This window comes from Baudoinia panamericana, assembly GCF_000338955.1.
Source record: "Baudoinia panamericana UAMH 10762 unplaced genomic scaffold BAUCOscaffold_14, whole genome shotgun sequence".
Classification (NCBI taxonomy): Eukaryota; Fungi; Ascomycota; class Dothideomycetes; order Mycosphaerellales; family Teratosphaeriaceae; genus Baudoinia; species Baudoinia panamericana.
In genome coordinates, this window is record NW_006911270.1 from 1,041,719 (window position 1) to 1,063,762 (window position 22,044).

The following is a 22,044-nucleotide window of genomic DNA, read 5'->3' on the forward strand; positions in this document are numbered from 1 at the left end:
CCTTCCGCATCCGGTCTACTAACATACACCTCCACCGCCGCAGTCATGTCAGATCCCCGCTTCGCCGCCCTCGCCAACGACCCGCGCTACCGTCTCCCCAACCGCAAGGAAACGCGCACTGCCGTCGATCCACGCTTCAGCCGCCTCTTCACCGATCAAGACTTCCGGCGCAAGGCCAAGGTTGATCGATATGGACGGAAGGTCACAGCGGAGTCTGGGAGGAAAGAGTTGGAGAAGCAGTATAGGCTGGATGAAGTGAAGAAGGAAAGGGAAGTGGTGGGCAGTGATGACGAGAGCGAGAGTGGAAGTGAGGCGGACGAGAAGGTGGTAGTGGAGAGACGGGACCCGGCACGAGAGGGTGGCTTTTCGGGAAGCGAGTCCGAGGAGGAGAGCACGGACGATGAGGACGAACAGGCAGACGAAGTGGAGGCCGAGCTGGCGGAGGAGACGGCAGGCCAGGAGCAGACCGAAGATATACCGCTAGGCGAAGTGTCTAGTCGTATTGCTGTCGTGAACCTTGATTGGGACAACTTACGTGCGGCGGACATCATGGCGGTGGCGGCGAGCTTTGTGCCTAGTAGTGGCAGGATAGAGAAGGTGGCGGTATATCCGAGCGAGTTTGGGCGGGAGAGGATGCAGAGGGAGGAGATTGAAGGCCCACCTAAGGAGATCTTCTCCGCTACCAAGCGTGCAGGATCGGATGATGATGAGGAGGAAGACGAAGCGCAAGACGAAGGCTTGGAAGACGGCGACGACAGCAACGACGACGATGAGGAGGAGGATGACAAGATCAAAGACAAGCTACTCCGCACGCAGACCGCCAACGAAAACGACTCAGCGGACTTCAACCCCACCGCCCTCCGCACCTACCAACTCCAGCGACTCCGCTACTTCTACGCCGTCATCACCTGCTCCGACCCCTCCACCGCCCATGCCTTATACTCCGCCATGGACGGCCGCGAGTACCTTTCCAGCGCCAATTTCTTCGACCTCCGCTTCATCCCGGACTCCACCTCCTTTGATGATGATGTACCGAGGGATGAGTGCACGGAGGTGGTGGGAGGGTATAGGCCGAGTGAGTTCCGGACGGAGGCGCTGACGCATTCGAAGGTGAGGTTGACGTGGGATGAGGAAGGGGAGAGGGAGAGGAAGGAGGTGCAGCGGCGGGCGTTTGGGAGGGGTGAGCAGGCGGAGGAGGATCTGAGGGCTTATGTTGCTAGTGAAGGTGATTCCGATGCGGAGAGTGTGGTTAGTCGAAAGAGTGCGGCTGAAGACAGGAAGGAGAAGAAGAAGGCGGAGCAGAGGAGGGTTATGAGGGCGAAGTTGGGGTTGGGCGAGGTTGGGGTGGAAAAGGGAGGCAAGGGTGGAGAGGGAGAGGGGGATGCGATGCAAATCACTTTCACCTCTGGTCTGACTGGAACCGGGAAGAATGGTGGTGTCTTCGAGAACGAGCCTTTAGACGCCGAGAGCACAAAGGAGCGCTATATCCGCAAAGAGCGCGAGCGGAAGCAAAAGCGGAAGGAGAAGATGAAGGCCTCCCGCAATCCCGACGCCACCAGCAACACCGCCATCCCTGCCGAAACAGGAGCTGAGGCGGACGTGGTTGAAGAAGATGCAGGTTTCAACGACCCCTTCTTCGCCGACCCGGCCGCCTCCTCCACCGCGTTGGCCAAGGCGGCACGGAAAGCTGAGCGGAAGAAGGCTGCTGCGACGCGTGCGGCTGAAGAAGCAGAGGCGGCGGAACGACGCAAGGAACTCGAACTCCTGATGTCGGAAGATAAAGCGGACGAGGTACGGCATTTCGATATGCGGGAGGTCGAGAAGAGGGAGAAGGAGGCGCGGCGGAAGGGGAAGAAGGCAAAGTCAAAGAAGCAGAAGGAAGGTGTGGATGTAAGTGTGGGAGAGGGTGAAGGTGATGGTGGGTTTCAGGTGGATAGTGCGGATCCTCGTTTTAAGCGGCTGTTTGAGGATCACGAGTTTGCTATTGATCCGACGAATCCGCGCTTTAAGGGGACGGAGGGGATGAGAGGGTTGTTGGAGGAGGGAAGGCGGAAGAGGGCACGGGGTGATGAGGCTGCGGATGGCGATGCGGAGGTGGAGGGGAGCAAGAGGGTGAGGAAGGGAGAGGGTACGCGCGGCGGTGGTGATGAGGTCAAAGGTCTTGTGGCCAGGTTGAAGAAGAGTCAGAAGGCGAGGTAGATGCGATAAAAGTGTTGACTATGCCTTCAACCACCGCGGTCGATAAATCATGCCGGTCTGTCGACCACGCCATTGGATCGACCACCCCTTCGACCGACCAACGGCTCCGATTGATCAATACCTTCAATCGACCAAGCCCTTCGATCGACCACATCGACCACGCCAGTCGATCGACCACGCCAGTCGATCGACCATGCCAGTCGTTTGACCATGCTAGCCGATCGACCAAGCCACATCCCCTATGCCTTCCTTGTCGGAGTGTTCGACGAAGGCAAGTCGCTTAGAGCCTGGAACGTACGGGCTGGACGAAGAGTGCATGGGCTTCTGAAGCTAGCCATAAGACATTAGTCAACCACCGTAGTCAATCGACCAGTCTACCGACCTTCCTCTTCGATTGATCAATCGATCGACCAGCCTGTCGACCATTCCGTCACCCACCGCAGTCGATCGACCAACTCATCGAATGGCAGTCGGTCGACCACCGCTGTCGACCTCGACCGCAGCTCAGCAGGTCAGTGCACTACGCTTGCGATTTGTGCGGCTATCTATGCGCAGGGCATACCACCTTCTTAGACGGGAAGAAGAGAGTGGCTGGTCGGTTGTGGGTTGAGCAACAGTAATTTCTGATAGCTAATCCCTAAACAGCTAGCTGTCCAATCAGCTTGACAGCCTACCGCGTACAAAACCTCGTGCGGGCGGCGTCTAAACGGCTTCTCAACTCATGGAGTGATGAGCTGGTTGCCGATAGCCGTTGATACAGCCCTCCCTGCTTCCCGCATCCAATGAACCATTGACTTTAAATGGAACAGTGCTGAGAGGAGCTTCTGCCTGCTGCTGCTGCTTCCGTGGTGGCTTTTGTTATAATCGGCGTAGCAGCTTCGTCAACGTACTGAGAGATCCGGTGGCTGCCATAAAGAAGCAGGAAATGTAGAGCGCTTCTTTCGCTGCCAACAAGCGTCGGCGGGAGTACGCGCAATTATGGAGTTCGGCATCCTTTGATTAATACGATCGAGATTCGTTACGGGTTCTTCCTCTGGATGTTGTGACTTGTGTCATCATTTACGTCCATTGCTTGAGCCGTATGCGTAATCAGTGAGTTCGGTCGCCTCTGTTTCTCCTCGTGATTCGCCATGATCGTTTCCATGGCTTGAGTCCGCTCGAGCGCACCCGGGAAGGTGGATCGTAGCGTACCGAACAGAAACTGCTTGATTCCGCTATTAACGCCAGGTGGGCTGCAACTTTCGGCATCGTCGTCGTCGTCAGCGGTCGATGGTGAGCCAGAAATGAACTTGTTCGGCAAATCCGCATGAGCCGCCAACACAGCTTCGAGTTTGCTGTACCTTTGTGTCGCTGCGAGCAATTCCGCACTCGAAAACACACCGTATGTACAACCCGCATTGCGCCTTGCAGTGTACCACGAAGAAAGCCCGCTCATTCCATCTTCTCGTCTTCGTCTTCATCTTCGTCATCATCATCCTCATCCTCATCATCGTCCCCACGTTTCCACCGAATTTCCTCGGGTACCTCCTCTCCATCGCCTTCCCCTGACACATCTCCCAGGTCGTCACTATACTCCTCATCCAGATCCATATCCTCATGCCCATTACTCGCACCGGCACCAGCATCAGCATTCGCTCCATTCGTCGCCTGCGGTTCCGGCTCTGGCTCCTTCCTCCGCGGCCCAAACTGCTCTTCCATGATCTGATTCACCTTCTCCTCCTGCTCCCGCTCCACCTGTGCATACTTCTCCAGTATCGGCTTGTACGTTTCGTCCGTGGTCACGTCCAATTGCGCTTGACCGGGCTCCAGCTGCTGACGCTGTTGCCGCTGCTGGGCTTGTTTGTAGGTCATACTTTTCGGTACTACGTCTGTCAAGAACTCGAGGTTCTCTACACGGGCTACTGCGTTGGCTATACCGGCGCCCCACCTTTAGCCTACGTACTCGAGAGGAAGCGGGCAGGGCCGGGAGAACACACCTACATCCCGATACTGGAGGTTGCGCCGCGGTTTGCGTTCGGACTTGACGATATTGTAGGCCTGCTCGACGAGATGTTGCAGGAACATCTCCGTGGCGACGGTGATGACAAAGGCGGCATTGTTGGAGACTTGACCAATGTCGTCGTCGACGGCGATGATCTTTTTTACGCGGGCAACTTGTATACCTATGGTTAGCTGTATGTCTGAGTAACGGATGATATATGGGCTGTGTACGTGGTAGGGCGGTCGTGCCAGTGATCTCCTTCGAGGGAGTTATGGGGGTGTTGTTGTACGGCATCGCTGGTAATTTCGGATCTCCTCGTGTTGGATGGCGAATGGAGGCTCTACGGCACGCTGGAAGAGGAGTACAAGGTGTATGACACGTCCTGCGCGTGTGTATGTCGACCAGAAGAGCGTGTGAGGGATCGTGGTAGCGATTATATGTCAGAGTGGAGATCGGAAGACGTGAAGTGGAAGAGCTCGCAGAAGCGTCTCATACCTCACTTAGCCAACCGTAGTTCTACCGTATCGATAACGCACTCAATGTTCCAACATCAGACCTTCAAAACAGCGAATCCTTCCCAAAACGGCAGGCACGAATTCAATATGCAGCGCGACACACTATACCTGTAGTCACGATGCAAGCAGACCGCCGCCGCCTCAACGCACCCCCTGGCGGGACCGCACCACCCGCCTTTGCCACTCCAAAGACTGTCAAGCTAGAGCGCCCCAAGCGAACAAGAAAACCAGACGAGCACCGCAAGATATATCTCCGCACTGGTATCGTTCCCTCAGCCTCCGGTAGCGCTTACTACGAGATCCCGCCTCAATCGGACCAAAAACAGTCCGGACTGTCACTACCGCAAACCAGCAGTTTGAAAATCACATGTACAGTCCACGGGCCTAGACCGTTGCCAAGGAACGCAGCCTTCTCGCCCAACTTACTGTTGACTACACACGTGAAGTTCGCGCCTTTCGCCACCCGACACCGGCGGGGTTACGTACGGGATGCGAGTGAACGTGACCTAGCCGTGCATCTGGAGACTGCGCTACGGGGTGTCATTATCGGCGAGAGATGGCCGAAAAGCGGCGTAGAGGTTGTCATTACGGTTTTGGAGGGGGAGGAGGATGGGTGGTGGGGTGATGCTGGAGGCGGGGGAGGAGGTGGTGGATGGGGCCTGATGGGTGTGTTGGCTGGTTGTATCACTGTTGCGAGCGCGGCGCTAGTGGACGCAGGGATTGACTGCGTCGACCTTGTTTCTGGTGGCGTGGCTGTTGTTGTAGGAGACGGTGGAGGCAGTGGTGGGAAGCCGAAAGGTGGCGAAGGAGCTCTTGTGCTTGATCCAAGTCCCGCTGAACATGCGGAGATGAGGGCGGCGTGTGTGGTAGCATACTTGCACTCGCGGGACGAGATCACGGAGTTATGGATGAGAGGCGATGCGGGCGCGGAGAGCGAGAGGCTGATAGATGAGGCGGTCAAGGCGGCGAGTCTAGCCAGGACTGTACTTGTAGAGGCAGTCAAGGAGGCTGTGGAAGCCAAGCTTAACTCTGCGGAAGGAAGTAATGACGGCAATGGCTCGATCGAGCAGAGTAAAGGGAAGGCGAAAGACGTTGTCATGGCTGGCTGAAGAGGATAGACGGTGGCGAGGAACGTCCTGTTGCCTCCGCAACGCAGCTCTCCCTGGACCAAGCCTCTGCGCCCAGATCGCACACCACTCGCTTGAAGCTTGTGAGAGACACACACCCGGCCAGCCGTGACAAGCCTGACGATACAGATATTTGCAGTGTACGCGGGCACTACTAGGGGTTCCGCAAGCGAACCGCTACTGCACCTCACGGACTTGTCACATCATCACCGACGGACAGCAACAGCATCCAGGAGTATACAAGCGGCACCCGACCGGCTCTTGACTCCACGCTCATCCGGGGAAATGCCGCACCAAGGGTCCATATATCCGACTTAAGCGAGAGATGAACTGCTCGATCTCCATCAAAGTATGCGTAAAGTCGGGGACAAGTCCGATGGGAACTTTGGAGACTGGATCAACCACGACAAGGTCTTTCCCACGATTCATGCTGTGGTTGTGGCGGCCTGCGATGAGAACTGTCATGGACTCTGCGTCGTGGTGCGCCCTCGACAGCAGTCCGAGATGCATGCTCCGGTCGGCATTGGCAAGCTTCGGCAAGCAGGGTGTGAAGCGCGCTTTTCTCCACTCAACTGCTGAGAGTGGCACCTGACACATGATCATGGCAGCTTGTAGAAGCATCAGGCGCTGAGTCTCCAGTGGCCAATCGTCGTTCATCTGCAATCTGAACACTTTGCAGTCATCTCGTGCACGAGCACTCCTGACCGTCCTGTCGTGTGCCATTAAACCACAGATGCAATATCGTCGTGCTCTGGTGGATGGCCCGGGCACAAGAGTTCAGTCTCACCTTTAAGATCCTCTTGTTATGGATATCTGTATGATGTTTCGGTGCTAGGGAGAGGCGTGGTCCTGTACATGCCGGAAGAGGCCTGAGAACTTCGGGGTGGGCGCAACTCTGAGTGGCTCTCCCGATGCTCTGTGCAGACTATCTGGATCACTGCCGTGTTTGGAGAGTTCTCCACCAGCATTACTGGTGCTCCAAAGGTGAGGTCGGAATTCAATCGCTTCTCGGATCAAGTCCGGGACGTTCTGGTGCGAGGACGACTTCTCAACGCACGGTTCCAAATCGAGAACACTCGCCCCGATCACGAGATGGGCCACATTACTACCGCTAGTGGCTTTCCCTATAATTAGATGGCTCGGAACACTCAGGAAAGTGCCAAGGGAAGCAGATTGCCGTAGTATTGCAGCCAACCCCCAACCTTCTGTGTCTAAGCCTCGCGGACGTTTTCCACCATTGATTAAAGCAGACGGCTAGTAAACGGATGCTGTGCGTTTTTCGATCGATACTCGAAGTCTAGAAACACCTTACTGAATATCATCTTCTCCGAACCTATGGCTGTTTGTACCACGGAAACTGCTATATCATGGCGAATTCGTGGTGAGAGATGGTGGTTTGAGTACGAGTGCCGACCATCTGAAGGCGCTCAAGGGTCTGGAAAGGCACTTTCTCGGAGATGGTCCAGCGACTCTGACGCCAAGCATTTATCCCATGGCGAACACCCAGGGATATCGCAAGAGATGGCAACCTTCACAAACGTACCGTTGAGCGACACATCGAAACGCGAGCTTGTGCAGACTGAGGACCTCCCCAGCATACTGGAAGAGGCAAGGGAGGCTCTGCATTGCAATTGGTGCTACGAACATTGTCACAGATGGCTTTTCTCGAGCTGTGGAACAAGCTAGGATTGCTGAGCGTGTCTTTGGGGTACCTCAACCTGTACTGCACGTTGACCGCCCGGAACAGAATGCAGAAGACGGGTACAAGACAAGCTCCTCGCCTCGACTCACAAAGCTCTGAATATCTTCGACAACTCGTATTTACAGCAGACTTAACGCTCTGATTGTTCGAGACCACCAAAATGAGGTCTCTTGCCAGCTTGAGTTCGTGGCCGCATCGCACTAAGTCGAAGCCGATACCTCTGCTGCAAACATACGCGAGCGAAGAGACGGACAACTCGTGAAACCACAATCTTTTGCTTGTCCTCAGCACTTCTGGATTTAACTTGATATGATATGGCATGTATCACGTGACACATGTGTCCAACCTTACTTCTGAAGTTGCCTTTCGCTATCAGATAACCCAGCAGTCGAGTCGAGCATATGTGAGCGCACGGCTGACCCGTGGAGAATCGAATATCTGATGTCAGCTGCAATATGATCGGTGAACCTGTTGAGGAAGCGTCGGAGTGAAGCTGAGATGTCTCCTGCTGTGCTGTTGGGCAAACACCAACCCAACCACAGCTTGAAGTGGCAAGGTCTCGATACAAGCTCAACTTCGTGCCAGTCCATGTACAAAGCGCAACAATAGCAAGACGGCTTGCTGCATCCGATGTATCTATCATTCATTGCGAAGTCGATTTTGTGCTGGTGGATATGTTCAAGCAACGCCACTTCGGAGTGAACATGGTCTCGGCTCCCGAAATGCCGGGCGTTTGAAGCGAATATGTCCTCAAGCTCATCTTCAGTGAAACCAGAAGCTTTCGAAAATCCGCGTTTGAGTCCTTCGTAAGGATAGGTCGGTAGAAGCCTTTGAAGAACATCTTTAAACGAAGAGAAGCTGCCTGGATCAACCCGAGCAGTGACGTGCCGTCGATCGACGACTTTGACACTGCACAGTTCGAAGAATGCTGGTTGCGCATGGGCGTAAGCTACCAATATCTTTGCTGCTCGTCTCCAAGCGCCCAAGCGACCGATGTAGTGGCAGATCAGCGACCAAATCCTGTCTTGATGCCTGTCCTTCGCAGTCGCTCGCAGCGCAAAGCAAGTCTGACTTCGACGGAATGCATAAGCTCTGTCGCAAAGAGCAGGTATTGCAAGATCATTGTCGTCAAATGTTCGTTCGATTGCGTCAAGAATGGACTGGCTACAAGAGTGTCAACCTTAGCGATTACAGACGGGTGTGCCGGAATCACTGACAGATACTGATTTGGACTGTGTCGTACAATATCCCGTGCGGCAGCAAACGACTTGTGCAATACACGAGCATAGAACGTAATTTTGCCGAAGCTCCGTGCAACGCATCGGTCGTTAATGTCATCTTCGACCCCTTCCCAACTACTATCGGCGTCTTTCGCAAGCAATTGCAGTATCATTTGGAGATGCGCACCCGCTCGTTCCAGCTCAGCCTCGTTGATGGCAAGCAAGAATACCTTTCGCTCACCAGTCTGCTGGACACCGATTGAAGTGACGGACTTGCCGGCACGTTTGTCATCGCAGAGCCACGAGAGAGAGTCCAAGACCATGTGCCAGGGCGTCGGTTGAGGCCGATACGGAAGACGAGCACGAGCCAACATTTTGACGAGGATCATGAGCTCTGACAACTCTGTCGTGGAACAGACGTCCGACATCATAACCCAGGTCTCGAGTGAAGGTGGCCAGGTTGAGTGCGAGACGCATAGGCTTATATATGAGCCCTTTCTTCCGATTAGGAGATAGGGACATGTTTTACTTCCCCACTCACGCCTTCGCACTGGAAGGGTAAGTAGTTACATGAATAAGTTGTTGGAAGAGACATTCATTGACTACATGACTGCTATGCCCATGGCATCACACGCTCTCAAAGCTACCATCCGCCTGGCTTCCTTCTTAGTCCTTGACTCGGCTTCAAAAGTCCTCCCTTTAAAGGTCATCCGGGCCATGAAAGAGGGTGGCCGATCACTCAACTTGGTCTCTTCTTCAAATGCTGGATAAATGCCGTCCCAATCACCACTCTCATTAAGAGCTTTCAGACTGTTGCATAGTCTCAAGGCTTGGCTGGTGCTTCGATCCCGTGAGCTCGCCCTGCTACTTGCTGTTGTGCGCGTATGAGGCTCATTCTCCAGAGCTACCGGTGGAGATTCGCCGAGATTTGCCTCGTTCATCTGCTTCTTCAGCTCATCGTTGAACAAAGCTTTGTCATTGTCGCTACCTCGCTGACGAATCATACCAACGGCAGTCAGGTAGGCCTGGCGCTTACTGACACATCGGATGCCAATAGTAGACCTGACATCGAAGCTGAGACTTTGTGCGAGCAGCTCGAGCTGCTCTTTGTACGGAAAATCGGTCAATATGTCATGCAGTCTGGCCTGGAATGGGAGAATTAGTTCTCCTTTTTGGCTCGTAACATACACGAGCAGAACTCACCTCAAGGTCAGACACCGAGTCGTGTCTGTGTGATGCACTCGATATGGATTGCGCGATAATGCAATCAAAGTACTTCTGTCCGTACCAGTGACAACTTTCCAGCCGAGAATCCTCGAATGCAGCTGCAAAGGACGAATTCGAGTCAGACAATCCTCCAAACGAGAGATCATGGAGGTCGGCTGTCGACATCGTGACTAAATGCGTAAAGTGAAGACTGTAGGAATATTCTGGAGAGCTTGGTTGTAATGCACTTATGTATGCCGGAACGCCATGTCTCACCCGTTCAGCTTTTTCAAGTTTACGTCTTCGTGCAGCTGCCAATATATGCATGGGGGTCCGACGCATACGAGTGTCTTGCTAGAGGTCCATAGATACATGCAAAGACGCAATGTGGTGTCGTGCAGCATCAATCTGCAGATAGACCATCCAAATCCGAAGGTGATGTGACGAAGTCCTCCCACCATCCATTATCAGACAGTGACTGCTCTGCATCATTCACTGCATCTGCTGTCTGGGTCTGGTTAGGTTCGATGCTAGCTACCGAGCTCCCTGCTCCCGCGGGTTCTCGTTCCGATTCACGACGTGCATGATCGAGAAACCAATCCACAACGCGCTTTCTGAGACCTGCATATTTCGCGGAGAGCTCCAGGACTTGTGCCGAGCGCAGACGCTCTATGACTGTCAGAAAGTGCTTGCCATCCTTGGGGAGTCGTATCCACCTGTTCCGGTCAGTGCGCTAATTTGAACGCGGCGGACCACTTACGATGTCTCCGGTATGCTTGTGCCTAATAAGAACGCGATGCCATAACCAAGACGCCTCTCAAGATTGTGGTAGCGATGTCCGGCATCGATCATCACCTTGAGTGCGCCGATAGCGGTTGTTTCATTGTCGAAAATCATCAACTCCGTATATACCAGCTCCGCAGTCGCTTGCAATGACCGAGCATTACGTCTCTGCCTCAACTCGACCAGGGCTATACATGCCATCCGTTTGACGATGCGCGACTAAGAATCAAGACGCAAAGTCTGGCGATATAGGTGAACAAGTGAGCTCTCGAGACTGTAAGAACTGGTGGCCACACTGGAGCTCAGATGAGGGTTCCAGAATTCAGATGGTCGTGAAATCCAGATGGCAGACTGAGACTGCATCAAGTTCAGAGTATCTCGTTCGATTTCAAAGCTCAGCAGCTTTCGAAATCCTGCTGTGTTACCCACATTCTTAGGCTTCACGGCGTGATTGCTCGCCTTGAACAGTCGACTATTTTGACGTTGAAACTGGAACAACTCCTGTAGGAGTTGTTTCATCATTGCTTGGTCCTTAAAATCGTCAGCTGCTGAGTGGAAGAAGTCTAGAACACTCCTTACAGTCTCATCGTTCCCAGTGATTAGCTGGGACAGTAGGGTATATCGTGCCATGTTTCGAGGCCGTCGGTAACCATGCGAGGCTGGAAGTTTGTGCCTAAGGAGACGTAGTGAAGAGAGAGGACACTAAATCAGCAGTGTTCGAATTTAGCGCGCTGCTTGGCTGTGCCATCAGCTCACAACACCGTGCATATGTCGTTGAGCTATTGTACGCCTATCAGGAAAATGGCGCACCCCAGCACCTGCCGCTCAGCTGCATGTCTTACATGCGGGCTCCATTGAGGCGTGAGCTCAAACGTTCAACGGATGCGGTGGCATCATCACTCATCATCTCGATATAAAGGTTGCAGGATGTCGTTCTGATTGGACTGCTAGTGTACAGCAATCGGCGCATAGGAGAGACAAAGTGCTTTCTGTTGGATGAGGACCGCAGCACAGAACACTTGCTTTGGACTCTAGGCATGTAAAAACGCTTGGTCGACAGCGTAATCCTGGCAACAAAAGGTCCGTTGTTCGTCTTTATATCTGTCGGCAAGTCACAATCCGTGGATAAGCGTAGTATCAACATCCGGACCGACGAGGCACACAAAGCTCCCAAGATTGTAGTGAAAGTTTCCATCCAAAGCCGTAACAGAAGACGACTAAGCATGAAATATACTAGAGTAGTACCAAGTCACGTGAAAAAATTAGCTGTGTCAAAGCACGAGAGAACTTCGGCACGGAACATCCCCGCGGCCTCCATGGTCGCAAGACGTGCGCAGTCACGCTCCATCATGAGAAAACTGTTCGGTAATCTTAACGGCTACGACGTGACAACTTCCTTGGAACACATGAACTGAGAACAACGACGACTGATTTGCAGCGTGCTTCCAGACAGCTCCCGGTCTTGTTTGACATGAGTCACTCACTGCTCCAGAGATTACCCATCTCTAAGCCAAGGTGACCAACAGCGCTCTCAACAGCTTGTTCTCTTGCATAGTCTTCAGTCTTGCCAGCGGGAAGCGTCTGCTAGGGTCTGCCAGATCTCGACGCAGTTCGGCTTTGCTTGTGTAGCGCGGTGCTGGCAGGTCACCGGTCCTCCGTGCTTGGATCAGGTCCCATATGTTCACAGCCACGGCACGCAGCGCCTATTAGACATTAGTATTGGGAGTTGAGTTGGGAAGATTTGATCTGGCTTACCGCTTTGCATTGCTTAATCGACGCCCTCCGCTGGACACCACAGTCGTCGCATAGCCGTTGCCATCCGCCTAAGTTGGTTTCATCGCGTCCGTACTCTAGAGAAAAGGTAGCCATGGCGGCGGCAAGTCTGGCATCTTCGTCAACCCGCTGTTGCCTTTGACGTCTGCGCGGTGCCATGTGAGAGCCGAGTGAGCCAAGATTGCTGTATTACCAGAGCGAATGTCAGTAGTATTCGGTCGCTTAGGATGCGATAGAGGTGTGCGAATGAAGGCCACTCCGGACGAGCGCTAGATATCTATAACTCCCGTGAAGTTATGCATCGCTAACACATGCAACGACCAAGCAGTGACTCTGAATAGCACGATGATCGCCCAAGGCTTCCTTGGCCTTCACAGTGCGGAACACTCACGTATGCGGTCTGAACGGGCACAATGCCACCGTTTCTTCTATACGTGGATTCGTTCATTTACTATTCCGCTCCTTTTACAGCACTCTCATTGCCCACTCCAGAAGCCTTTGCACACTGTCAACCGCGGGCGGAACGTTCGACCATGTCCCAGATGGCCATGGCTAGCTCAGCGGAAATCGAAGCCTCCCCTGCATTCAGCATACGCGAATTAGGTCTTACCCTCCGCCAGCATATCGACTGTCAAATTCTGTGAATGTTCCGGCAAGTAGCAACAACGAGGCGCTCGTTCTCCGCACTGATGATCCGTAAGGGTCGAAGAGGTTGAATTGGTCTTGCCTCCGATCCTTCGAACAACGAGGTTGACCCATGGAGTCGGGCAACAACGTCAACCTACCAAGGTCTACCAGCTTGGTACCTGCAACCTCCACACGTGACGAAGTAGACGTATTGAGACAGTCTTGTTTCCTGCAAAGTTCACAGCCTTCCCACGTAGCTCTTATTTTGCGAAGTGCACAACGAGTGCTTGTAACTGACATGATTGTTGCGCGGAATGCATCAGACATGACCCAGCCTACTCGGGCATGCGTGACGCAGTGTTCAGCCAAGTACCCATTGCCCTCTTTGGCAGCGACGGTCTTGTCGGCGTTGCGGAAAATGTTGGAATATCTTGCAGTGCAGCAATGGCCCAAGCTGGCTGTCTTTGGTCGACCACGACAGTGTCTGACCACAAGGCAGTCTCCTCCACAATGTTTTGTAGTTGATTTTCGATGAAGGTAACCTTCCGCTCGGAAGCCAGGTTTTGACGGCACGTGCGACACCATCCGATCTCACCCCATACATGCGATGTCGCGAAGAACCAGGTGTCTCCATTGTCCGCTGCGATCAACTGTAGCCTCCGGGCTGCCGTGACTGAAGCGAGCAAATTGAACAAGAGAACCATGGTCCTGCTATGCCGCCGGCGCGATGCTAATAAGTTCGGGTCCACTAGTGACACTAAAGAAGGCTTCGAAACATGCTTCAGTGTTCTTGTGGCACTGGAAGCTTGCGAGGCGTTCGGAACATGCCTCAGAAGGCGTCCCGATTGTGGCGAGCCAGAAAACAATGAGCTCAGCACACGCTTCAATCGATCCCTTTGACATGCCGAAGAGTGTCGCCCACATTTGCGGACAGAAGCCAGCTGAATTGCAAAAACGGGTATCTCTTCGGTGCAAGGCCACAATCAAGTCTCGCCTGTTCGATTCCGTTGCCCTACCGTCCAGATTGCGAGCCTGCTATCGACTTCGCTTGCTGCAATAGGCTCCTCAAGATCCATCGTCTCTCCGTCATCCCCATGCGGAAGCGGCGAATCACTCCGCGATCCTGAGCAAGTAGCCAGAACAGCACCGGTGTAATGCCAAGCGGCAGTCGCTATCGCATCTATACCGGGTCAGTGAACCGTTACACTCATCATGCTTGACGACGCACCGCTATGTAGCTTCACCTCGCCATCTGGAGGATGCTCGTCCTCAACGCGACCTGGATCCTGCCACTTCCGTACGAACCCGTCCGTTCCACCAGCCCAAACCTCGTAGCCCTCCGCAGTCGGTACTACATCGATGCCGAGTTTCTGGTTTGTGCGGGCTTTGCGTCCGCTGAGCCAAGCCACTTTCTGCCGCAGGTTCCGCACGTCAAACACATGGATCCCGTCGCTCTGACGTTCTGCGACGAGTAGATAGGTACCATCAGGACTCCACTTCACCGAAGTGATGCCTGTGCCTCGCCTACCTGCCTGAAAGCCGAGAGAGAACGCAGTCACGGATTGCCCTTGACCTTGTTGATCATAAAGCCCAAACTCACGCTCGGTACTACCTGCAGCTAACACGCCATCGGCATTTATAGCAAGAGCACTGATGAAGCAGTTGCAACTCATGCTCGGCCTGCCATGGAGTCTCCTTCCCTTGCCCGCGGTTCGATGCTGGAAGATGGGACCTTCGCAATCACGGGTGCAGTCAAAGACAGCGATTTGACTCATGCTCCCAGCGACGAACTGCGAGCCATCTGGCGTGAACAGCAGACTGTGCGGCTTGTGGTACTCCTCGGTGGTCGGGCTTACTAGGAAGTACTTGGCGTGCACAGTACGGTAGTCCAACGCGTTCCGCAGGGCTATTGGTTGATCGGCTGAGCCGGTGAGTACAATGGTTGTCGAAGGGTCATGGAGGGAGAAGCCAGGGTAGACTGCGTAGCTTGAGATCGGTGTTGGTGGCGTAAAGCTGGCATATTGCTGCAGGTGCGCAGCGTTCTCACTGGGCTCAAGGAGATCGGGCGGCAATATGAACGTCCTCAGCTGTTGGTCTCCGTTATGCGTGATGATTGTCGTGCCATCAGGGCTGAATTGTGCCTCGCGGAAGTAATTAGTGTCAACCTGGGAGCCATGAGCGCGTCGAAGTGCGTATGCGCCACCATCCTCGGTCAATGTGCGTGCTTGGTTAAAGTCGCCGCCAGTGTCTCCTACCAAGGTGGCGCCGGCGATGGTTGGTATAGAAGGCATATCATGCTGAAGTTGGTGACACTACGGTATGCTATACAGTGCAAGCCGCTTGTATCGCTCGCCTCGGCTTCAGGAGGCCCAAGCGTTTCGAGCTTCGGATGGCTTCCAGAAAAAGTTCCGCGAATGTTGCGCTCCTCTCACGCGATCAATACATCCTTCCATCTAGACGACTAGACAGCTCATTCCTTTCGCTTTCCCAACTATATTCACCCTGCAGCCAAGATGGTATGTAAAAATCTTCGGATTTGCCAAAATGAGGAGCCTCGCTAACACCCCCTTCAGACGACCGCACTCAGATCCATCAAGTCCCTCGCACCGCTCCTCGACCGCGTACTCGTACAGCGAGTAAAAGCCGAGGCGAAAACGGCCGGCGGTATCTTCCTTCCTGAGAGCGCGCAGAAAGAACTCAACCAGGCCCAAGTGCTCGCAGTCGGACCTGGCGCAATGGACAAGGATGGCAAGCGGATACCCATGAGCGTGACGGCGGGTGACAAGGTGTTGATTCCGCAAGTATGTGAAGACGCGGCAGAGGAAAGACGTTGCTGAAGAGGTTGCGCTGACGTGAATACATAGTTCGGCGGCAGCCCGATCAAGGTTGGTGAGGAGGAGTACTCCCTTTTCCGGGATCACGAGTATGTCGAAAGCACGCATTTGCCTTACTTGAGACTTATGGCTTACTGACATGGCGTAGCATCCTCGCCAAGATCAACGAGTAAACCCAGAAAGCAGACTTTGTCAACAGCATAGCCGGCGCAACCCAGCGGGTCTTGGAATATAGCTGGCGCTCGGAACAATGTGAGCGTTCGCAACTGGCATTTGAAGTGTAGCTATACCACTGTGTAAATACAACTCTCCTCTTCGCGCGCACGGGCGTCCAGTGTGAAGTGACCTCACAAAATCAAGGACGCATTCGGAGCATACCAAGCATCTTACCGCGCAAACTCCGCCGAAGGCATGACTTCTGGTGTGCTTTTTTCATGGCATAGACGTAGGCTGACGATCACATCTCGGTACCCGTAACACTCATACTAAGCGAAATGCACGGAAATGGGCGAGTAATGCATCTAGCCTGCCATCGGTGGACGAAGCCAAGCTCTCAACCATGCCGCCGTCCATAACGCCTGTATGCATTGTAAGCTTACACTCTCAATACCGCTGTCGCGCACATGCGTACCATCGCTATAGGCAAATTCAACGAACTGATAGCTGTCCGGTCCACCTTCGCGCACAGGACGTGACAATAGCGGCCATCCAGCTCCTACGGCGAGGGCAAGTACATCACCGGCGCGTACTTCTCTAGACTCCGCGGCTCCGATACGGCCAGCTTTTGTTTGGGAGAAGCTGCTTCCGGCAAGGCCTATCATGATGTATTCTATGGAAGGCATGGCACTGTCGTCCACTTCTCCCCTGTTGCCTTCGGCAGCAAGCCACTCATCATTTTGTCGCGCATCGTCCTCGTCGTCGGACCGCCATCGCGTGACGCCTCCCGTTCGAGATGCTCCTTTGGCGGCAAAGGGGTCTTTGCTATTCATTGTGACGGTGCGCCAGACTGGGATCGTGCTTGCACTCTCGGAAACGCCGCCGGAAGCTCTCCATTGCGCGAATGCTCTCTGCAACCTTACAGTGGAGACGCTTGCGTCGAAGAGGCCGCGGCAACCAGTCACCACGTCGAATAATTACGCCTGCACTATTAGTGCGCCTTGTCTCCCTCGCTCAATGCTAAACGACTCCGTGGTGAGCGAGCCGCAAGCGTCATAATGTCCATCCAGGGCGCAGCGACTGAACTTTGCGAAGTCTATTGACCAGGATGGCAGAGCGGCACGCTTCTTGTCAAAGACACCAGTAAGCAAGAGAAGCTGGAGGCTCCGCTCGTATTCCAGGATTGCGAACCTAGCGTCTTGATATACCTGCACAACATCTGTCGAATAGTCTGGCTTTATACCTAGTGACGAAGGTAACAGAGACTAGGAGACCAAAGACCATGTCTCGCGGATCGGTTGCCGCTGCGGTGTTGCTGAAGCGCACGAAGTCGGTCGAGGGCTTGCTTGCACAAAGTAACGCCCCTAGAAACGACGCTGCCTGACCTGACAGTCCCAACAGACGTTTCGATTCGGGGCGAAGCCACTTATCTGCAAGGAGCCGGAACGTAAGCGTCATTGCACGACAAATGGCCCAGAAAAGTACGGAGTGGGAGCCAATGTAAGCGACAGCACGTTGGGCAAACGCAACTTCCTGTAGCACCCATACACGTCGCCAGTATGGGCGTTCAAGATTGACTCGCAGAGACTAAGCCACGGTATGTCCCGCATGAAGTTATCAAGACCGACAGAAAGAGGGGGCGCCTTCGGTAATGTCTCCACGATCTTCACAAACTCTGCACTGTTGTGATCTGCTTGGCCGAGCCAGACGACGACCTCTTTCGCGCGGCTGTAAACGTCAGTCATAAGCTGTACCTGCTGTGAGCGCTCCGGTAAGTCAGTTTGGTTGACGCAAACAGCGTCGATTCAGATGTAAAGTAAGTGTGTAGCGATCGAGGGCTGGAGAGTCCTGACAAAAGGGATGGAGTGCTTCATGGAGGTTACGAGGGATCAGCATCCGCTGACCACTAATGATGATTTCCTTTCAGTCTTTACGATCGCCCCAAACGTAAGACAGAGCTTTGAAGTCGAGGTCGTCATCAAGTGGATGTGTTATAAGTGAGCGAACGATGGGTCCTGTCTCGTCTTCCATGGCTTCTGCTTTATCGGCTTCCACTGCTGAGGTTCTACCTTCAATGATATCACCTCCAGTGGTCTCATCTGCGACAGTCTCCTGAAGCCGAAGACGTCCAAGGTCGTTCGGAAGAGTCTGTACTGGCGGTAGGAGAGGCTGTCCGTCTCTGCCCCTATTTAGTCGGTCAACGCGGAGTAGACGTATATCACGCCGAACACTGTCTAGCGGCTGATAGAGGTCAGCCAAAGCGAATAGAAGATGCGTACGTGATACAGGGCTGATGTTGGCCCATACGAATAACAGTGATATGAGCGGCGTGAGCAAGGCTGAGCCGCAAGGCTGCAGGTGCACCACCGTAAGGCTAGAGTAACAGATGCATCGATACTTGTCGCCCGTTCTCTGGGCGAATACTATACGGCGGCTGCGGTCCAGCGCATGTAGATTGCCAAGGTGATGCTGGCGATGCCACGTACAATCGTGCTATCCGCCAGATTGCGCTGCGTTACAGGAAGTGTCACTGCGCGAGGTGTAGAACTAGCAGGTGGAGAATGGCGTGCTGTGATTGGCTGACGCCGAGACGCGTACACTTCCATTCGAAACATCTGCAACACCAATTGCACCCACCTGACCTCACAGCTGTCATGAAGTGACTGAAATGTCACGTTGGCTTTCGCCGACGTTTGGTATCATCTCCGCCTAGAAGCGCGCTTCGCCCTGGTAAAAGGCGACAATGAAGTACAATAAGTGTTGCGGTGAATGCTTCCAGGACTATCGCTCGCACTAGCACAGACATTCCTTACCTTCTTCACTTTGTACATTCGCTTCCACTACCCTCCGTGCTGGCACGTTGACGTTGACACATACCAGGGTGCTAACTTTGCACAATCCGGTCGCCTCATCGACAACCTTAATAGCAGCATCAAAGCGGTAGTCCTGCAGTTTGGCTGAGAACCTTGAGCGGGGCAACGACTTGAGAAAGAATCGCTTCGAACTGCATCGTACCATGACCGGCCTCGTGCTGCTTTTTGGGTTGCTCTTCACCGTCTGCGGCGCTGGCGCTCTGCATCTCAACGTCTCGGATCAAGGTATGTGGCCACCCGAAGGCGACCAAGTGCCAACAAGCTAAAGTTCTGCAGAATCCATCTCGCAAGCTGCGACCACTCTAACCAAAGGCCTCTACGGCTACCACAATGTCAACTCCACAGCCGGCCAGTTCGATCAGCCGCAGCCCTGGTTCTGGTGGCTGTCCGGCGCCGGCTGGACCGCATTAATCGACTACACCGTCTACACGAACGATACGACGTACGTCTCCGACATCCAGGCCGCTCTGGCGCAGAGCCTCGGTCCCAGTTTTGACTTTGTCCCACCGCAGCAAGCTGGCTGGGAGGCAAACGATGATCAAGTGTACTGGGTATATGCCGCTCTCACGGCGATGGAGTACGACTTCCCAGCTTTGCCCTGCGTCACTGCCGCCAATAATACGATTGGCAATTGCACCAACTCGTGGTACGCGGTGGCTGTCCATGCCTTCGAAGACTTCGTCACACGCTGGTCGATCGACAGCGAGACGTGTGGCGGTGGGTTGAAGTGGCAATACAACCCATCGGCTTCAGGCTGGTACTACAAGAATGCCGTCAGCAATGGCGGCTTCTTTCAAACTGCGGCAAGACTGGCACGCTATTCAGGCAACCAAACTTACACCCTTTGGGCCACCAACATCTGGAATTGGTCTGTCAGGACAGGCTTGGTGGGCGACGGCTATCAAGTCTTCGACGGCATGAGCGATGCCGAGGGCGCCAATTGCTCCTCCATTAACCACGACCAGTGGAGTTACAATGTCGCTGCTTACTTGTCCGGCGCCGCCTACATGTACGCGGCTACTGCCGACCCAACTTGGGAGACCATTACGCACGGCCTGCTTGCATCGGCCAACAGCACCTTCTTCGGAGGACCTTCTAGCAATGCTACGGATGTCATGTTCGAACCAAAGTGCGAGCCCTCGGGTTCGTGCAATACGGATCAAGCGAGCTTCAAGGGTAGCCTGGCGACATGGATGGCGAAGGCGTCAGCGCTGGTCCCAAGCACGAGGCTGACTGTGAAGGCGTTGCTCGACAGCAGCGCGGTGGCTGCAGCGGGCGCTTGTAGTGGGCTGGACAGCGATACATGTGGGCTCAGGTGGTACGAAGGCGGGTTTGACGGAAATGCAGGCTTCGGACAGACTCTGGCGGCGCTCGAGGTCGTGCAGAGCTTGCTGGTGACCACTGCGCCGGAGATGGCCGTACTTTCGTAATACTGCCCAGCAGACACGAGTAATACAAGCGACAAGCGTTCAGAAGGGCGCGCTGCGGCCTGAAACGTTGATGCAGAGGTTAGTCGACTGCTGCCATTTCTCGTATTGATCAAGACATCACCCGTGCCTCGAATACTGACTCGTGCCTTGCTTTCTTGGCCCAAAGTCCGGGATTGCTAGGCCTACCGACGGAAGTCGCGTGTTGTGCGATCCTGATCGGATCTAGTCTCTACGGTATTGGTTGGATGCAACGATCATGGCAAGCAAGTTAACACCGTTGCGTACACGAACAGTGCTTAACTTAGGAAGTCCGAATTGAGGAACGTCATAAGCAATCTCTACGTAGTCGTATTTATACGTACAGCTTGATTGGTAGAGCTTATCGTAAATCAGACTCCTCTAAACCCTCTTTCACGCGCGGTCGGGACTTCTCATAGCGCTTTCGCTGCGACCTGAAAAAGCTTGCAATCAGCACGAGAATGGCACCAGCTTCGACATCCACGCCAAATTCTTCAGGCCAGTCGATGTGAAATCGCAGGCGATGACTCGTGCCAGCCTGATCGGAGAACGTCTTTATGTGTTTATAGTGCAAACAGACGGCCAAGGCATCGCCACTTGCGATAACGTAACGCTCACCCATGTTTCGTCGAGCAATCCTGTGAGATCGTGAACGTGATGGAGCAGGTTGCCCGATGCGTGACTCGTCTTCGAGCTTGTAGTCTTCGCCACCAAACCAGGAGGCGCCCAGCGAGGGGTCGCGTGTTCGCTTCCAGGCTAAGCGGCGGTTTTTGTGTTGCCAATGAAATGACTCGGGCGTGAAGAGGTCGCCACTATGCTCGCAGGAGATGCTGATCCAGCTACCAGGTTGTGGAGCGAGTCGCTCGTCCACCTCGAATTTGACAGCGAAGTCAGTGTCTTTGTGGGCAAACTCGGCCACTGCAATGTCGTGGCGGGTCCCGTTCGACATCGTTATAGACGTGAAGGCCTCCATCTCGATTGCGCTGATCGTGTACGCCTTCTCCACGCCATCGGCGTCAAGAGTCACGGTCCATGAGCGATCATCGTTTGACCAAAGATAGTTACTGTGCTTTTCAGCGACGATATGCTGTTGGATCGCATCGAAAGTCAACCCAGGCGCGGCGTGTTGGTTGGAGACGCCTTCCGACGTAGTGGAAGAGTATGGCGGAGGTGAGTCCTGCGCAGTCTTGACGCTCTTCTCGAAGTCCGTCATGCTGGGCGTAGCAGCACCTTTAGTAGCGTCGTGGTTCGTCACAGGAGCCTGTACATAACGTCCCCAAGTTCTGCGAAAGGGAAGGGCGCTGCGACGACGATGCTTGGCCACACCTATCAAGTACGCCGCTTCGGGCAAATGCTCAAGTAGCTGGGAGAGAGAGGCAGCGCAGGGTCACATGTAACTTGGATTCACTGTACTTCACCAAGCGCAGGCTGTGCGGCACTGCCCCTGCAGGCAGCGCACCCCAATACATTGTCAGGCTGCGCACCCATGACTATCCAGTCGCATGGTATTTTGGGTACTGGCGCGCTTCGCTCAGCACTCTAGTATCGTTTCCAGTGGGTCTACTGCTTGTGCGGATGATGCGCGCATGGGATGATGCTG

At 54.1% G+C, this 22,044-nt stretch overlaps 18 protein-coding genes across 18 annotated transcripts; 5 read left to right on the forward strand and 13 right to left on the reverse strand.

Moving 5' to 3' along the window:
* Positions 1 to 4: 4 nt before the first annotated feature.
* Positions 5 to 2,199, forward strand: BAUCODRAFT_117187 (uncharacterized protein; the record flags this gene model as incomplete). The annotated part of the gene is made up of 2 exons (XM_007683127.1): positions 5 to 688; positions 737 to 2,199. Exons 1-2 carry the CDS (start codon positions 46 to 48, stop codon positions 2,197 to 2,199), a joined length of 2,106 nt encoding a protein of 701 aa, XP_007681317.1. The 5' UTR covers positions 5 to 45.
* Positions 2,200 to 3,334: 1,135 nt separating this feature from the next.
* BAUCODRAFT_39142 (uncharacterized protein) lies at positions 3,335 to 4,508 on the reverse strand. The gene is made up of 3 exons (XM_007682771.1): positions 4,411 to 4,508; positions 4,176 to 4,352; positions 3,335 to 4,109 (listed from the first exon to the last, which is right to left on the reverse strand). Exons 1-3 carry the CDS (start codon positions 4,472 to 4,474, stop codon positions 3,631 to 3,633), a joined length of 720 nt encoding a protein of 239 aa, XP_007680961.1. The 5' UTR covers positions 4,475 to 4,508; the 3' UTR covers positions 3,335 to 3,630.
* Positions 4,509 to 4,817: 309 nt separating this feature from the next.
* Positions 4,818 to 5,711, forward strand: BAUCODRAFT_60118 (uncharacterized protein; the record flags this gene model as incomplete). The annotated part of the gene is made up of 1 exon (XM_007682803.1): positions 4,818 to 5,711. A coding segment is annotated over one exon (894 nt), but the record flags the coding sequence as incomplete, so codon positions are not given.
* Positions 5,712 to 5,923: 212 nt separating this feature from the next.
* Positions 5,924 to 6,639, reverse strand: BAUCODRAFT_312893 (uncharacterized protein). The gene has a single exon (XM_007683128.1). The coding sequence runs from the start codon at positions 6,543 to 6,545 to the stop codon at positions 6,096 to 6,098; it is 450 nt and encodes a 149-aa protein (XP_007681318.1). The 5' UTR covers positions 6,546 to 6,639; the 3' UTR covers positions 5,924 to 6,095.
* Positions 6,640 to 7,047: 408 nt separating this feature from the next.
* BAUCODRAFT_313007 (uncharacterized protein) lies at positions 7,048 to 7,689 on the forward strand. The gene has a single exon (XM_007683129.1). It carries the CDS (start codon positions 7,158 to 7,160, stop codon positions 7,506 to 7,508), a length of 351 nt encoding a protein of 116 aa, XP_007681319.1. The 5' UTR covers positions 7,048 to 7,157; the 3' UTR covers positions 7,509 to 7,689.
* Positions 7,690 to 7,871: 182 nt separating this feature from the next.
* Positions 7,872 to 8,288, reverse strand: BAUCODRAFT_78761 (uncharacterized protein; the record flags this gene model as incomplete). The annotated part of the gene is made up of 1 exon (XM_007682808.1): positions 7,872 to 8,288. A coding segment is annotated over one exon (417 nt), but the record flags the coding sequence as incomplete, so codon positions are not given.
* A 242-nt stretch (positions 8,289 to 8,530) lies between these two features.
* On the reverse strand, positions 8,531 to 9,172 carry BAUCODRAFT_126959 (uncharacterized protein; the record flags this gene model as incomplete). The annotated part of the gene is made up of 1 exon (XM_007683130.1): positions 8,531 to 9,172. The coding sequence occupies one exon, from the start codon at positions 9,170 to 9,172 to the stop codon at positions 8,531 to 8,533; it is 642 nt and encodes a 213-aa protein (XP_007681320.1).
* An 89-nt stretch (positions 9,173 to 9,261) lies between these two features.
* BAUCODRAFT_312878 (uncharacterized protein) lies at positions 9,262 to 9,891 on the reverse strand. Its single transcript, XM_007683131.1, has one exon. The coding sequence runs from the start codon at positions 9,746 to 9,748 to the stop codon at positions 9,347 to 9,349; it is 402 nt and encodes a 133-aa protein (XP_007681321.1). The 5' UTR covers positions 9,749 to 9,891; the 3' UTR covers positions 9,262 to 9,346.
* Positions 9,892 to 10,353: 462 nt separating this feature from the next.
* On the reverse strand, positions 10,354 to 10,934 carry BAUCODRAFT_570736 (uncharacterized protein; the record flags this gene model as incomplete). Its single annotated transcript, XM_007683132.1, has 2 exons — positions 10,354 to 10,666; positions 10,711 to 10,934. 2 exons carry the CDS (start codon positions 10,932 to 10,934, stop codon positions 10,354 to 10,356), a joined length of 537 nt encoding a protein of 178 aa, XP_007681322.1.
* Positions 10,935 to 10,952: 18 nt separating this feature from the next.
* BAUCODRAFT_126961 (uncharacterized protein) lies at positions 10,953 to 11,363 on the reverse strand (the record flags this gene model as incomplete). Its single annotated transcript, XM_007683133.1, has 2 exons — positions 10,953 to 11,264; positions 11,313 to 11,363. 2 exons carry the CDS (start codon positions 11,361 to 11,363, stop codon positions 10,953 to 10,955), a joined length of 363 nt encoding a protein of 120 aa, XP_007681323.1.
* Positions 11,364 to 11,467: 104 nt separating this feature from the next.
* Positions 11,468 to 11,936, reverse strand: BAUCODRAFT_312886 (uncharacterized protein). Its single transcript, XM_007683134.1, has one exon. It carries the CDS (start codon positions 11,926 to 11,928, stop codon positions 11,572 to 11,574), a length of 357 nt encoding a protein of 118 aa, XP_007681324.1. The 5' UTR covers positions 11,929 to 11,936; the 3' UTR covers positions 11,468 to 11,571.
* A 302-nt stretch (positions 11,937 to 12,238) lies between these two features.
* BAUCODRAFT_152335 (uncharacterized protein) lies at positions 12,239 to 12,602 on the reverse strand (the record flags this gene model as incomplete). Its single annotated transcript, XM_007683135.1, has 2 exons — positions 12,239 to 12,436; positions 12,489 to 12,602. 2 exons carry the CDS (start codon positions 12,600 to 12,602, stop codon positions 12,239 to 12,241), a joined length of 312 nt encoding a protein of 103 aa, XP_007681325.1.
* Positions 12,603 to 14,116: 1,514 nt separating this feature from the next.
* BAUCODRAFT_79402 (uncharacterized protein) lies at positions 14,117 to 15,424 on the reverse strand (the record flags this gene model as incomplete). Its single annotated transcript, XM_007682858.1, has 2 exons — positions 14,117 to 14,313; positions 14,362 to 15,424. The coding sequence occupies 2 exons, from the start codon at positions 15,422 to 15,424 to the stop codon at positions 14,117 to 14,119; spliced, it is 1,260 nt and encodes a 419-aa protein (XP_007681048.1).
* Positions 15,425 to 15,548: 124 nt separating this feature from the next.
* BAUCODRAFT_39148 (uncharacterized protein) lies at positions 15,549 to 16,524 on the forward strand. Its single transcript, XM_007682772.1, has 4 exons — positions 15,549 to 15,649; positions 15,707 to 15,934; positions 15,998 to 16,056; positions 16,116 to 16,524. The coding sequence occupies exons 1-4, from the start codon at positions 15,647 to 15,649 to the stop codon at positions 16,138 to 16,140; spliced, it is 315 nt and encodes a 104-aa protein (XP_007680962.1). The 5' UTR covers positions 15,549 to 15,646; the 3' UTR covers positions 16,141 to 16,524.
* Positions 16,525 to 17,577: 1,053 nt separating this feature from the next.
* Positions 17,578 to 17,928, reverse strand: BAUCODRAFT_79562 (uncharacterized protein; the record flags this gene model as incomplete). Its single annotated transcript, XM_007682873.1, has 1 exon — positions 17,578 to 17,928. A coding segment is annotated over one exon (351 nt), but the record flags the coding sequence as incomplete, so codon positions are not given.
* A 29-nt stretch (positions 17,929 to 17,957) lies between these two features.
* On the reverse strand, positions 17,958 to 18,617 carry BAUCODRAFT_313075 (uncharacterized protein). The gene is made up of 2 exons (XM_007683136.1): positions 18,403 to 18,617; positions 17,958 to 18,302 (listed from the first exon to the last, which is right to left on the reverse strand). Exons 1-2 carry the CDS (start codon positions 18,426 to 18,428, stop codon positions 18,047 to 18,049), a joined length of 282 nt encoding a protein of 93 aa, XP_007681326.1. The 5' UTR covers positions 18,429 to 18,617; the 3' UTR covers positions 17,958 to 18,046.
* Positions 18,618 to 18,753: 136 nt separating this feature from the next.
* Positions 18,754 to 20,809, forward strand: BAUCODRAFT_160609 (glycoside hydrolase family 76 protein). Its single transcript, XM_007683137.1, has 3 exons — positions 18,754 to 18,948; positions 19,004 to 19,221; positions 19,273 to 20,809. The coding sequence occupies exons 2-3, from the start codon at positions 19,140 to 19,142 to the stop codon at positions 20,424 to 20,426; spliced, it is 1,236 nt and encodes a 411-aa protein (XP_007681327.1). The 5' UTR covers positions 18,754 to 18,948; positions 19,004 to 19,139; the 3' UTR covers positions 20,427 to 20,809.
* Positions 20,750 to 22,021, reverse strand: BAUCODRAFT_39150 (uncharacterized protein). The gene has a single exon (XM_007682773.1). The coding sequence runs from the start codon at positions 21,655 to 21,657 to the stop codon at positions 20,806 to 20,808; it is 852 nt and encodes a 283-aa protein (XP_007680963.1). The 5' UTR covers positions 21,658 to 22,021; the 3' UTR covers positions 20,750 to 20,805.
* Between the last annotated feature and the right edge of the window lie 23 nt (positions 22,022 to 22,044).

Excerpts from the sequence above, each read along its gene's own strand:
- BAUCODRAFT_39142 (XM_007682771.1), bottom strand. The coding sequence starts at position 4,474 with ATGCCGTACAACAACACCCCCATAACTCCCTCGAAGGAGATCACTGGC. Across the intron at positions 4,353-4,410 it reads TGGCACGACCGCCCTACCAC|TTGCCCGCGTAAAAAAGATC; the intron begins GTACACAGCCCA and ends TAGGTATACAAG. Across the intron at positions 4,110-4,175 it reads CCTCCAGTATCGGGATGTAG|CCAACGCAGTAGCCCGTGTA; the intron begins GTGTGTTCTCCC and ends GCGCCGGTATAG.
- BAUCODRAFT_160609 (XM_007683137.1), top strand. The coding sequence starts at position 19,140 with ATGACCGGCCTCGTGCTGCTTTTTGGGTTGCTCTTCACCGTCTGCGGC. Across the intron at positions 19,222-19,272 it reads TCTCAACGTCTCGGATCAAG|AATCCATCTCGCAAGCTGCG; the intron begins GTATGTGGCCAC and ends AAAGTTCTGCAG.
- BAUCODRAFT_39148 (XM_007682772.1), top strand. Across the intron at positions 15,935-15,997 it reads ACAAGGTGTTGATTCCGCAA|TTCGGCGGCAGCCCGATCAA; the intron begins GTATGTGAAGAC and ends GTGAATACATAG. Across the intron at positions 16,057-16,115 it reads TCCCTTTTCCGGGATCACGA|CATCCTCGCCAAGATCAACG; the intron begins GTATGTCGAAAG and ends GACATGGCGTAG.
- BAUCODRAFT_312886 (XM_007683134.1), bottom strand. The coding sequence starts at position 11,928 with ATGGAAACTTTCACTACAATCTTGGGAGCTTTGTGTGCCTCGTCGGTC.
- BAUCODRAFT_39150 (XM_007682773.1), bottom strand. The coding sequence starts at position 21,657 with ATGACGGACTTCGAGAAGAGCGTCAAGACTGCGCAGGACTCACCTCCG.
- BAUCODRAFT_313075 (XM_007683136.1), bottom strand. The coding sequence starts at position 18,428 with ATGGGCCAACATCAGCCCTGTATCAC. Across the intron at positions 18,303-18,402 it reads CAACATCAGCCCTGTATCAC|AGACGGACAGCCTCTCCTAC; the intron begins GTACGCATCTTC and ends AAATAGGGGCAG.
- BAUCODRAFT_313007 (XM_007683129.1), top strand. The coding sequence starts at position 7,158 with ATGGCTGTTTGTACCACGGAAACTGCTATATCATGGCGAATTCGTGGT.
- BAUCODRAFT_312878 (XM_007683131.1), bottom strand. The coding sequence starts at position 9,748 with ATGATTCGTCAGCGAGGTAGCGACAATGACAAAGCTTTGTTCAACGAT.
- BAUCODRAFT_312893 (XM_007683128.1), bottom strand. The coding sequence starts at position 6,545 with ATGGCACACGACAGGACGGTCAGGAGTGCTCGTGCACGAGATGACTGC.